Source organism: Macrotis lagotis, chromosome X (genome assembly GCF_037893015.1).
Source record: "Macrotis lagotis isolate mMagLag1 chromosome X, bilby.v1.9.chrom.fasta, whole genome shotgun sequence".
NCBI lineage: Eukaryota > Metazoa > Chordata > Mammalia > Peramelemorphia > Peramelidae > Macrotis > Macrotis lagotis.
The window spans coordinates 651,516,891-651,529,252 of NC_133666.1; the positions used below are offsets into that span (position 1 = coordinate 651,516,891).

The window sequence follows — 12,362 nt, forward strand, 5'->3', positions numbered from 1 at the left end:
TGAGTACTAAGCAGTCTGAAAGTGGAGCAATCCAGGTTTCTGAGGTTATGGATTCACCTCGTGCCAAAACTCCCAAAACCTTGGAGGCAGCAGTCTCTCCAGACCAGGGGTTCTTAATCTGCAGTCCACAAAGGAGTTTGTGCAAAGATTTCTCAGCCCATAAGGGAAGAAAGAGTAATGACCAGTCCAAGTAAAATAAACTCTATCCACTGCTTTTCTTGGCCACCCAAGGCCCTGTGACACAAAGAAAGGCCCTTAAGAAGTCCTGGCCTGGGAGAAGCTAGGTGGCACAGTGGATAAAGCACCCGCCCTGGAGTCAGGAGGACCTGGGTTCAAATCTGGTCTCAGACACTTAATATAGCTGTGTGGCCTTGGGCAAGCCACTTAACCCTGTTTGCCTTGCAAAAAAACCCCACAAGTTCTGGTAGAATCCTCCACCTCTAAAACACGACTCAACAGGAAGATCTTTCAATATGGCTTTATTTTTCCAAGTTATTTCTTCCCACAGTTTGCAGGGACCCTGAATTAATCTAATGACCTACTGATCCACCCTAGGCAGAAGACTCCTTAGCCCAGACACATCAGTGCTCATTTAAAACAATAAGAAGGGGGGAGCCCCCCAAACCCCGCCTTGGGAGTTGGCCGCAGTCTATGTGGAGAGGCCCAGGAAGACAGGACAGGCTGACCACCCAAAGACCTCTGGAAGGGAGGGCCCATTCTGCTCCCAGAGGAACCTGATTAAAGGGTATTTTAAAGAAAGGATCCAGGAGTGTGGTGGGAAACATGGAGCCCCTCCTGTTCCCCCCACTGCCTCCAAACCTCTCCTAGAGCATGCATTCATTTGAGAAGAAACTGAGGTCCAGAGTGCAGAAGGGCCTTTGGCGCTGGATCTTCCCACTCCCTCCAGAAGCCCCCTACTCAGCTGAGCTGTAATGCCAGTAACCCAAGGGCAACTGGAGGGCTGGTTTAGAGGTCCTGACAAGGTCAGGCAGGGGGTAGGGTAGGAAAGGTTGCCAAGGACCAAGGGCCTGTAAGGGAGGGTGTTACAGTCCCTCCCAGGACCAGGGAGACAGAGAAGAGGCACCTTCAGGATGGAGTGTAGAGTGGCATGGGAACTAGGGACCCCAGCCTGGGCTCAGCAGCTAGAGGGCTGGTTGGCCAGAGTTGGGTTTAAGGGCAGGAAAGCCAGCTGGAAGACCCACCACCCCCACCGTCCTTAGCCTTGGAAGCAGACAAAGGGAGGCAGCGTCTGTTGAAGTCCACTTTTGTGCTAGACCCTATTAGGGTCATTTACGTTTGCTTCTGCCCTGAGCAGGGGGTGGTGGCAGTGAGAGCTGGTCTCAAGCCCACCCTCAAGCATCCTTGCTCCAGTCGCAGATTATTGCAGCTAACCTGGACCTTCCTCTGACCCTCCAAGGACAAGCTATCCTGTGCAGACACCCAACCAAGTCCACCCACTCCCAAGGTAGACCACCCAACTGTTATTTCCCTTGTCAGCAGAGGTGGGCCTGGCAGGATGCATATTCAGTAAAGACCTGCAGAATGAGTTTGATGGGTACAATGTCTGAGGTCCCCAAACTTCTAGAATATCCTTTCCCCAAATAAACAGATCCAAGGGTCAACCTGTACACAAGGACCAATCTCGATGTGAAGGGGCAGACACAACAAAACAGGAGGCAAGTTGGTGGGAGAGGAGATGGAGTGGAAGGGAATCATCCCAGACCTCTCAACCCCAAGTGTGAATTCCTTGCGGAGCCTCCCTAAGACGTGGGCCCGCAGCTTCTGCTCAGTCCTCTCCAGTGATAGGCAACCCAAGCCTCAACCCGTTTCCTTCCTGGGCAGTTGTTAGAATTCTGACAGTGAATCACAATCGGCCTCTCTGTGCTGTCCACCGAGTGGCCCCCTTTCTAAAACAACATCACTCCAACACCTCTTGCCTGGGTTATACCAGCGACTTGAAAACAGAAATTCCACTTTCTAGGGACCTTTTCTCGTGCCACAGAGGAAGGGACCCCCTTGGAACAGAAAGATGGGAGCAGCTAACCCAGGAGGTCAGAGCTGAAAGGGACCTTAGAGGTCATCTACCAGTGGCCTCACTCAAGAGGACACTGTGGTTTGGAGGCCTGGAGACCATGGTCAGATTGGATTAGACCCCGGGCCTGCCAAGAACCCCAGTTCCTTCTGCTGTGGACAGGTCACTGCCCAGGTGGGGCCACAGGCTCCACAGGGGCTGAAGAGGGAACAAGGAGGAAGACCACTGCACAAAGATTCTCAAGAGGCTCATGGGCAGAGATGGCATCTCATGTTAGATGTGCAGCCTCCACTGAGCTCTCCCAAAGCCAGAACCCCCTCCCAAAGAGGTGCTGGCGGGACGGGCAAGAAAGCTGGGGCCTCATGGTGAAGAAGGCCCCAAGCCCTGCTGCAGGCGATCAGCTCCCAGAAGGCCATGAAGGGAAATCTCCAACCTCTGAGGCAGGGAGCCCCTCCCTCCCTCCCTCCCAAGGCAGTCCATCCCTCCGCTGCCAGGCTCCCTGTGCTGCTGGGTCTCTAGGACAGGGCTGGTCCTCACCCCACTGCCCAAGTCTTCAGCACAGTCTTCTCCCAGGTGGCCCTCAGGCAGAGGCCCCAGCCTCAGGCCCATCCCTGGGCGCCCAAACCTTCCAAGGGAAGGCAGAGAGAAAGCCCAGCCAGGACCAACTGGCCTGGGAAGGAGTCCACAAGTTTCTGGTTCTCTTTAATTCAGGGGTGCACTGTTAACATGAGCTCCAAGGTCTGGGGCATGGCAGGTCCAAGGGAGAGCTCAGCTCACCCGGGACAGGCCCCAGTCGTGGATCCTGGGGGCCTAGGCTCCTCGGCTCCCCTCCCAGAAAGCATGAGGACACCAGCAATTCAGTTTCAGCAAGGCCAGGGATGGGGCGGGAGGCTGGACGGTGGCCTGAGCGGTTGCCTCGGTCTCTTGCCTTCCCTGCCCTGGAGTGGAGAGAAGAGCAGGAGGCAGGACCAAGCCAGACTGGGGTGGGCAGGGGGGACAAAAGGGCAAAGACGCGGCTGGACTGAAGGAAGGCTCCTGGCTGCTCCTTCCAGGTGGTGGCTCAGTGCTGCTTGGTGAGGGGAGTGAGGGGCCGATTCACTGCTGCTTCATCTTCAAAGATATTCTCTGTACTGTCTTATAGAGGAGACCAAAGTGCTAGCACAGAGGGGAGAGACGTAAGTTCACAGGTCAGAATTGGGTCATTTTAGAGATAGGGAGACTGAGGCCTGGGGGGGAGGGGGAGACCTGTCCAGAACCAAGAACAGAGCTCAGACACGAGCAGACCCTTCTGCCCCCACTAACGTCCTAACCCATCCCCCACTAGACTATGAGCTCCATGAAGGCAGTACAATCCCTGTCAAGGACAAACACAGTAAAAACCCATCCCAGGACGGGGCTCTGCCCTCGGGAGGCACCGGGGCATGATAAGCAGCAGCCACCCGAACACCACGCTATCCCCAGCCCGAGGTGGGAGGCAGGCAAGGCCCCCCAGCCCGGCTCTTCACACACTGCCATGGGGCAGACCCGGCTTCCTCAACCCAACTGAACAATTCCTAGTTTGAAATGTTTGTGTGGTGACAAGCGAACTACTGACACACCAGGCCTCAATCTCCTCATCTGGCAAAAGGGGAGAGTAAAACTCAAGGGTCCTTATCTTTCAGGATTACTATGAGGGTCAAGGGCTGACCTGACCTTGCCCTCCTCTCCTTGCCCACCTTCTCCCTCCCCAACTTACCTGGACTGCAAAGTAAGCCACTCCTAAGTAGGCTCCTATGCAGAGGGCCAGGAGTAGATCAAAGATAGCCGGCTTGACCCTGAAGGAAAGGAAGAGAAGCCAGCTCGTCAGTAAAGAAGCAGGACCCGGCCAGACACACAGACACATCATATGCATCCCTCCAAGCCCCTACCTACCTGTAAGCATTCATCACCTGCTTCAGCTGGTCATAGAAGACAAACTCAGGGTCCCTGTGGGGGTAAGAAATTAGCCTTTCAGCATAAGTGAAGCAAATGGACCAGGCTTGACCCCTAAGACCTGCAGTCTCCCCAACTCCTAAAGGACACTGGTGGCCAGTTCTCAGCCTCTCCCTTTCCTAGCTCTTACCCAACTCTAATCAGTACTGCACACAAAAGGAAAAGAAGGGGAGGGGAGAGAAAGAGAGAGGAGAGAAAGAGGAAGGAAGAAAGAAAGGAGCAATAGGGAGAAAGAAAAGCCTTATCTCTTGGCAAAAAGGTGATAGACCAGTGATGAGGACACATATGTTCTCAGACATGGATAATGCAGATAGGACTGTCGATTATATCTGTTACAAGGATTTTTTTTTGGGGGGGAAGGAAGCTGGTGATGGAGGAAAGGAGAGAAGAAAGCATCAATGGAATCTTTCTTTTTAAAAAAGCACAGAAGAGAAGAGAGGAAAAACTCAGGAGACACAGACAAGCAGGACAGCTTTGGACCTGAGGTACTGAAATGATCTTATCCTTTAAAAGAACCTGCAAAAGTTAAGTCAGCGAGTGACAAGACATTAAATGAAATGAGGGTGACAAAAAAAAAAAAGGGAATGGAGAACACAAGGGGGAAATGTAAAAGTGAGATATGGACAAAGAAATTAAACTTCCCTTTGCTAAGAAAATGCAAGGATTTGACCCTGAAGTCCCAAATCTTCACCATTATACCAGGTGGAGGACAAGGCCATGTCTTGCTTGCTAGGGGTGAGGGGAAGGGGAGGGAGAACAAGCTCCTCTCCCCCTTGGTCAGAGATTTATACAAGACACTATCCAGGTCAGGGGAAGGGGAGGCAAAGGCGGGGAGAACTCTGGGCGGGGAATACTGCTTACTCTCAGACCAGGGAAGTGCATTTTTATGTTAGCACTGCTAACCTACTCTTCCGCCATCCTTTAAAAATCTCTATTACAAGGGATAGTTTGTGGGGGAAGGGAGAAAGGAATTCAGAAATGCACGTGATGTCACTCCCATCCCTCCGCTGTTGACCCAGCCTCCGCCTGGTCTGGGCCCAGCCCCATCAGCCCTGCCTTCCCTCACCGTTTGTCTGCCTTCACATGGTGTTGCCTCACATCCTTCAGGTAGCGGCTCAAGTAATATTCTAAGGTGTTGAGGAAGGTGCTGTCTTTGTCCACCAGTTGGGCAGCACGAGGCTGGTTGGTGAGCCAGTCCATCACCGAGTCAATCTGCTCCTGCTGGATCTGCTGCGAAAAGCAGGGTTGCCAGAGACCAGGCCCCTTCGATCAAGCTCCTCCCTCCTTGGGGCCCACCCAACCTAGGTACTGCCAAGGCCCCATTTCCCTTACCATCTGCTCTGTGAAGACCTGAAGATCAGCAGGGGTGCCCTGCAGAGGAGGAGGAGACGGTATTGAGGCGGACGGGCGAGGGTGGGAGGGCTCAGGGCAGGAGGGGCTGCAGGGCTTTCTTACCTTCTTAGTCAGGTTGTAGATAACTCGGGTTAGGGCCTCTGCAATGATTCTGGTGTTGCGGGTGAGTGTTTTGGAGTCTACCCGTGACCTTAACCGGAAGAGAGGGATTTGCTCAGGGGACCAGAAACAAGAACGTCTCTCTTCCCTCTCTGCTCCTCCAGACACCATCCTTGCCAGGGCCAGCAGCTCCTGCCCTCCATCCCTTGCACTGGGGGGTCAGGGAGAGAATCCCAGCAAGGGTTCTTAGAGGATCCTGACATGCCTATGACAGGTCTCCTGCTTAGAGAGCTTTAGATAGTCCCTAGTCTGATCTATGCATCAGTCCTGGAGGAAGCTGCTGCTATTATCCACATTTAACAATAATATGATCCACATTTAATAGACCAGGAAGCAAAGGTGAAGCGCCTTGCCCAGGCTCACACAGTTTAGCATCAGATGCAGATTTGTAGCCACCTTCAATCCACACCTTCAATCCACATCAGTCAATTGTAAGAATGTCACAAGTTTATGTTGGTAAATGTTTAATAGCCTACCCCCCCCCAAAAAAGTGCTTGAAACACACTTTTAAATTGAATCTGCTTTACGAATATCTTCTCCATCTCTCTTTTAAATCTACTGAAGCCACAACACAATAAATTAAGTCCTGGTGGTCCAAGACATATAAATGCTCACAATGGAAATTCAACAATTAGCTCCTATGAATCAGAATGAGCTGTCCCAGATGGTCACAGCCTAGATCTCCCTATAAACCGTTCCATGTTCATGGATGTGAAATTCCCTTTGCTGATCCTACTCTTATCTAATCTATCCTTCTACTTCATTCCTCCAAAAACTAGTCTTTGTCCGTTTCAATGAAATAGTCAGTCGTTTCAGCCCACCTGGTTCTTCTCCCTTACAACATTTATTTTGTCATCCTTCCAGACTTCAATCTAAAACCATACAAGCCCCCATCTATAATTCCCTTGTCCTCAGGCCTGCTATCATTCTCGCCACACTAATTATCACCCCTAAATATCATTTCTACCATCTCTGTGCAAGCCAACTGAAAGGACTCACTCAGCCTACACAAGGACACAGGAAAAAATTAGTAGTATGTATGTATCCTGGCTATGTGATCCTAGTAAATCACTGACTTCTCAATGCTCCCAGGAAAAAAATTTTAAAATATGTGCTTTTAATCTGATAAATTTTTGACAGATATATTTCCATATAATTGGTCTCCCTTTTAACATTTTGTATTTTATTATATACATTAAAAGATTTGGAGAAGAGGTTGCACCAGATTCAGTGACGTAAGGGTCTAAGACCTTAAAGAAAAAAAAAGGTAAGGAGCCCTTGCTCTGAAACTATATATTGTAAGCCAGATATTACAGAATAGTGATGAAATGCCATGAAGAAACCTTTTCCCCACCAGAAAAAAAATTAATCTCAAGTAACATCATTGTCATCTATTTTTCTTTTGGTTAAATTTATCTGAGTCTAACAAGGACAAATTGAGATCCCACATTATTGGAGTTTAACTCCCTATTTGTTCCTGTAACTCATTTAGCTTTTCCTTCAAGAATTTAGATTCTGTTCTATTTGGTACTTCTATGCTTGGAACTGATGTTAATTCACTGACTATAGCAATTTCAACAAAATGTAGCTTCCCTGTTTATCTCTTTATTTTCTGTTCTGCAGTTGTTTTGTCAGAGATGACTGTTACTGTCTTTTGATTTCAGCTGAAACAATATACATAAGACACCTTATTTTCTGCTTCAGCCCCATAGTTTAACCATATGCACCTTTCTGCTTTACCTGTGCCTCTCATAAACCCATTGTTGGATTCTGGCTTCTAATCGTTCTGCCCTCTTCTGTTTTAAGCAATCCACATTCACAGCACATTATTCGTTGCGTAATTCCTTCTTCTCCTCTTCTCTGATGCTTTTCCTTCTTTGTTTCTGCCTCTTCTTTAAGACCTTGCTTAAGAATAATCTTTCCCTTAATCCTCTCAATCTTATTCTCCTCCCCACCTTTTCCCTTCTCCCCTCTATATCCCAATATCCAGTCCTGGGTGTATTCTTCTCTCCTTTTACTGGTTCAGATGAGAGTGGAGTGGAGTACAAGTCTTATTCATTCTTCTCTCTCCTTATGTGTACAGAGCAGCCCCATTATGTGAGATCACTCTCCCCATCCTTTTACTCTCTCTCTACCAGGGTCTTCCTCTTTCCCTCCCTTTCCATTCTTCTTTTAAGCTCATCAAAACCTAACAGAATCACTTCTAGGTCCCCCATCTAGTTAAGACTCCTTCTATGACTTCCGCTGATGACATTCTGAGTGGACCCAAGTATCATTTCCCTATATTAGAATGTAAACAACTTATCTTTGTTTATTCCCTGTGATTGTTTATTCTACTTTACCTTTTTATGCCTCTCTAGACTTGCTCTGGGTTTGTGCTTTTTAAATCAGAAATATTTGAAAGTCCTCTATTTTATCAAAGATCTGTTCCCCACCCCCACCCCACACCCATAGGAGTATACTAGTTTTGCAGGATAAACTATTGGTCCCAAGTCTCTATTTTTTTACTTTCTGAAAAATTGTATTCCAAGCTCTCCAGTCCTTCATTGTGATGGTTAGTTACTAAATCTCATGTGATCCTAACTGTGGCTCCTCCATTCTCAAACTACTTCTTCCTAGCTGCTTGTGGTAAATTTTTTCCTGTGTCCTGGAAGCTCTGGATTTTGGCTATTACCTTCCTGGAGTTTCAGTAGATGATCAATAGATTCTCCACTTTGCCCACTAGTTCTATGAAATGGGTCTAGTTTCCTTTTCCTTTTTTAAAAATATTTTTAATATTATTTTTTTTTTAAACTCAGATCCTCCTGACTCCAGGGCCAGTGTTCTACCTATGGCACCACCTAGCTGCCCCTTCAAGTGAGTTTCTTATAAATAACATTTTCTTTTATTTCTTAAAATATTTTCTCAGATCTTATTTTGGCTATGGCTTTAAGGTATTACAATGATTCTTAAATTATCTCTCTCCTCTTTTCTAGATCAATTGTTTTTGCTATGATAACACCTTATATTTTCTTCTAGTTTTTCTGACATTTAAATTTATATTTTTTGTCTCATGGAGTCATTGACTTCTATTTGGTCCATTCTAATTGTCAGGGAGCTTTTTCCTGGGTAACATCTTGTTCTAAGCTATTCCTTTTCAAATCTTTCTTCCTTAGCTCTTTTTTTCTCTTATTCCTTCCTTTAGTGCTTTCATTTAGTTTTTAATGATTTTTAGACCTTTTTTAAAACTCCAGCTTTATCTGTTGCAGAAATTATAGCTGAATGTGTATCCAAGCTATTTTTCTTTAGGTTTTGATGTTTTAGAGTATTCCCTTTTTCTAGATGTTTTCAGCTTTCTGGTCACCTACTCATAGCTCTTCATGGTGCCATTTTTTTCTATTTGATTATTCTTCCAGGCCACTTCCTGACCTTGGACTTTTTAGGGCGAGGCTCTGCTCACTTGTAGAGGAAATGTCTGAATTGAATTTTTGTCCTCTTGGATACTTGTGTTTTTGGGGGGGCACCAAGCATTAGTTTAGGCTAATGGGGACCTGCAAGTTGTCAATGTTCCCAAAATGTTCTGATGCAAGACAAAGTGTGCTCATTTCCTCTAGTCTGAGTTCTGTAAGTTCCTGACCTGGGTTTGGGTCTGTGCAATACTCCTATTGGCTTATCCATGGCTGAATATTCCAGTAGACTGTTATTGAAAATCAGCCACCATCAGCCAGCTGGGGAAGCTCTGTTGGCAACTGGCATGAGATTCTGCCCTGGTTATTCCACTGCAGGCATCAGACTGGGTTGGAGGCAGAAACTGAGACTTCATGCCATTTCCTGGGTCAATCACACAGCTCTTCCCTTCAGAACTTGTTTCTTGTTCAGTACACAGCCTAGGGCTAACAGCTCCTCCTCATCCTCCCCGGGGGGTTCCTCTGTGCCTGGTGGCACTATTCCTGTAGCCTACACAAGGTCAGGGTCCCCCTGGATAGATCCAGGACCCCTGCTTAACCTGATGACAGTCTAGTCCTCCTTCTCTTCTTGTATGCTACAACACATCACAGGCACAACCCTGGCTAGATCCTGCTCCTAGTTGCCAGAGACCTCACTCATCTCCCTGTACTGACATGGGCTGGAATATGGCATATTGTGAATATTTTTCCCTTGAATTTTCCAGTAAGGACTTGGTCTGACACATTTTACAAATCTTTGTAGGGGATTTGTATTAGAAAAGAGATATGTAGGAAACAAGTGAGGGCTTTTGAGGACAGGAGATACCTGGAGGAATTAAAAGTGAGACAGTGGGGATGGGGGAGGAAAGGAGGACAATCTGCTGGAGAATATAAGGCAGAATGACATCACCTGCACATATAAAGATTCAGGTCACCAATGGTCTTCAACATCTGCAAGACTTGGCCAGCCTGACATGTTGCTAATTGAACCCCTAACACCTGTGCTACCTACCTACCCAGCTAAGCTACACTCCTCCTAGGTGAAGGATCAGATGCGTTTGCAAGGGGGCAACCAACTTTCCCCATAGGAGAGGTGTTTCTGTCTCATAATGTCATCTTACCTCGCAACAAGCTCAAAATTCAAGCTATTACAGATAAATCCAATAAAGGAAAAATAGTATTCAATTCCATTCTGTGCTAACTTTGAAGTCTGAAGGAGAGTTAGCTTGCCACTAACTACCTCTATGACTCTGGGCAAATTGCTTCACCTCTCTGGACCTTGGTTTCTTAATCTAATCCCAGGGGGGAGGGGAGACATGAACCAGAGTCCCCCTCTAGTCCTAAAACAAGGGTTCTCTGACCCCTCCACCCACATAGACATGAGCTTTATTAAATTCTTCTATCATATTCAGGTCCAAGCAAGAAAACAGCGGGCTTGCCAGCAGCCATTCCAAAACAGAGAAAAGGGGGAGGCACAGAAGACACTGCCAAATGAGATCACTGTACAGATTGGGACACCCATGCCAGGACCCCTTCCATGTGCCCACATGTCTCTGGGTAAGGGTAGGAGTATGGCCTGTTTCTGTCAGTTTTCCTGCAGAGACAGTAGGACACTCAGATCTCAGGGTGGGTTGATGTAGCCTGGGGTAGGGGAAGGTGTGACAGCTGGCTGCACAATGTGAGAGTGCCTCTGGCAAGCCTACAGGGACATTCATGCAGCATCCTAGACTGGGCCTGAAAGGAGACTCAGAGGTCATCTAGTTCACCCCCTCCCAGCACATATGAGACAAGGCTAGTCATCTGTCCAACTTAACTTCTGCTTCAGTTAGGTGTCAAATGCAACTTTTCCAAAAAATTTGCCCAGATCTTTCTCATCTGATTATCCAATGGCATAGTACCATAGAAACAAGAGAGTCTGGGTTCAAGTCCATATTGGCTGAGGGACCCAGGAAAAGCCACAAGAGCACCTCTCAGGATATTCAGTAAGTCTCCATGAACACAGCCATGAGAATAGATACCCCGTGTGAATTCTAATTCACACTATCTGAAGGCATAATCATACAAAAATGTTCAATGATTCCAGACTAATGTCAATATGCCAAGCTTATCCAAATAGGGTGACCACTTTTGGCTGTACACATTGCAGAGACGGCACTGGCCTCCCCAGGACATCCCTATACTGGTGGAATCATAAGTCCATCACAGTCCCTTTGATTCTTCCTCTAAGCCATTTGCTCTCTTGCTTTTTCCTTTGGAGCTTGCGTCTCCCTTCTCACCCAGTAGGCTCTCCCAGGACCGCCCCAGCAGGGTTGTCGGGTCTCACCTCCTGGACTGCTCTGGGCCTCATGGGGAGGCGGGCAGTGACCTGTGCTCTTGAAGGCTAGACAATCAGAATGCTGACCCTGGCAGATTCTATCTGGCTAGGAATGCCTGGACAAAAAGCTCCCAGCAATAGCTCATCTGGTTTCCAAAGTCAGCTGAAGTAGAAAGCTCATGGCCAGCGGGTCAGTTGGGGAGGGATGATTCTGTGGCCACTGTGCCCTATGTAACAGAGATGACTCTCCATCCCAGGAAGCCTCGCAGGGCTAAGAATCAGTCTTTTAACCATCTAGGGATACTGATGAGACTACTGGGCTACAGTATAGGAAGAGCGAAATCCTATCACAGCCTAGACATTCTCTCTATGAATGATACCAGAAGACAGAATAATGCAGAAGCTAACTGAGGTTGGAAGGTTCTCCCAGAGACAGCAAATCAAGGGTCCAGAGGAGCTAGATTTTATCTTGTAACCAAGGGATGGTTGGTTATCTGATCTTAGTAATCAATCCTCATAATATCAGTCTCCTGCAAAAGGATGACTATGGAGATAATTAACTGCCAGCGATACAGCAACAGAGGATGAGGAGACAGAAAATCTGACCCTTTGAATAAAATCAACACGTGCTTCAACGATCAGAGGAACAGTTCTAGATCTGTAAGGACCCCAGAAGTCATTGAGTCCAATCACCTCTCTTTACAGAAGAGAAAACTGAGGCCCAGAAAGGTTAAAGGATCTTCCTAAGATCATGAAGAGGGTATCAGACAGGATTTTTTTTTTAGGTTTTTGCAAGGCAAACGGGGTTAAGTGACTTGCCCAAGAACACACAGCTAGGTCATTATTAAGTGTTTGTGGTCACATTTGAACTCAGGTCCTCCTGACTCCAGGACTGGTGTTCTATGCACTGCGCCACCTAGCCTCCCCCAAAGACGAGATTTGAACTGAAGGCCTCTGATTTCAGAACCGGTGCTCTTTCCTATATACTCAATGACTTCAAAGATGGAGTGGGACAACAAACAGTGAAAGACATGTTAGAAAACCTGTTTGAGGAGTAAGAAATCAAAGATGCCAGAGACTTGTAAACAATATGAAAACCCTACATGTC

General features: G+C 47.3%; 1 protein-coding gene across 3 annotated transcripts in view; it reads right to left on the minus strand.

Moving 5' to 3' along the window:
- Positions 1 to 462: 462 nt before the first annotated feature.
- Positions 463 to 12,362, minus strand: part of NCLN (nicalin) — a 38,725-nt gene continuing 26,825 nt past the window's right edge. For 2 of the 3 annotated variants that reach the window (XM_074204882.1, XM_074204879.1), the window contains exons 10-15: positions 5,459 to 5,546; positions 5,336 to 5,374; positions 5,070 to 5,233; positions 3,944 to 3,997; positions 3,768 to 3,846; positions 463 to 3,187 (exon numbers count right to left, since the gene is read on the minus strand). In XM_074204882.1, the coding sequence (XP_074060983.1) occupies positions 3,128 to 3,187; positions 3,768 to 3,846; positions 3,944 to 3,997; positions 5,070 to 5,233; positions 5,336 to 5,374; positions 5,459 to 5,546 (484 nt within the window). In that variant the 3' untranslated portion in view covers positions 463 to 3,127. The remainder of the gene's footprint in view (positions 3,188 to 3,767; positions 3,847 to 3,943; positions 3,998 to 5,069; positions 5,234 to 5,335; positions 5,375 to 5,458; positions 5,547 to 12,362) is intronic. The other variant, XM_074204880.1, reaches the window with a different exon arrangement.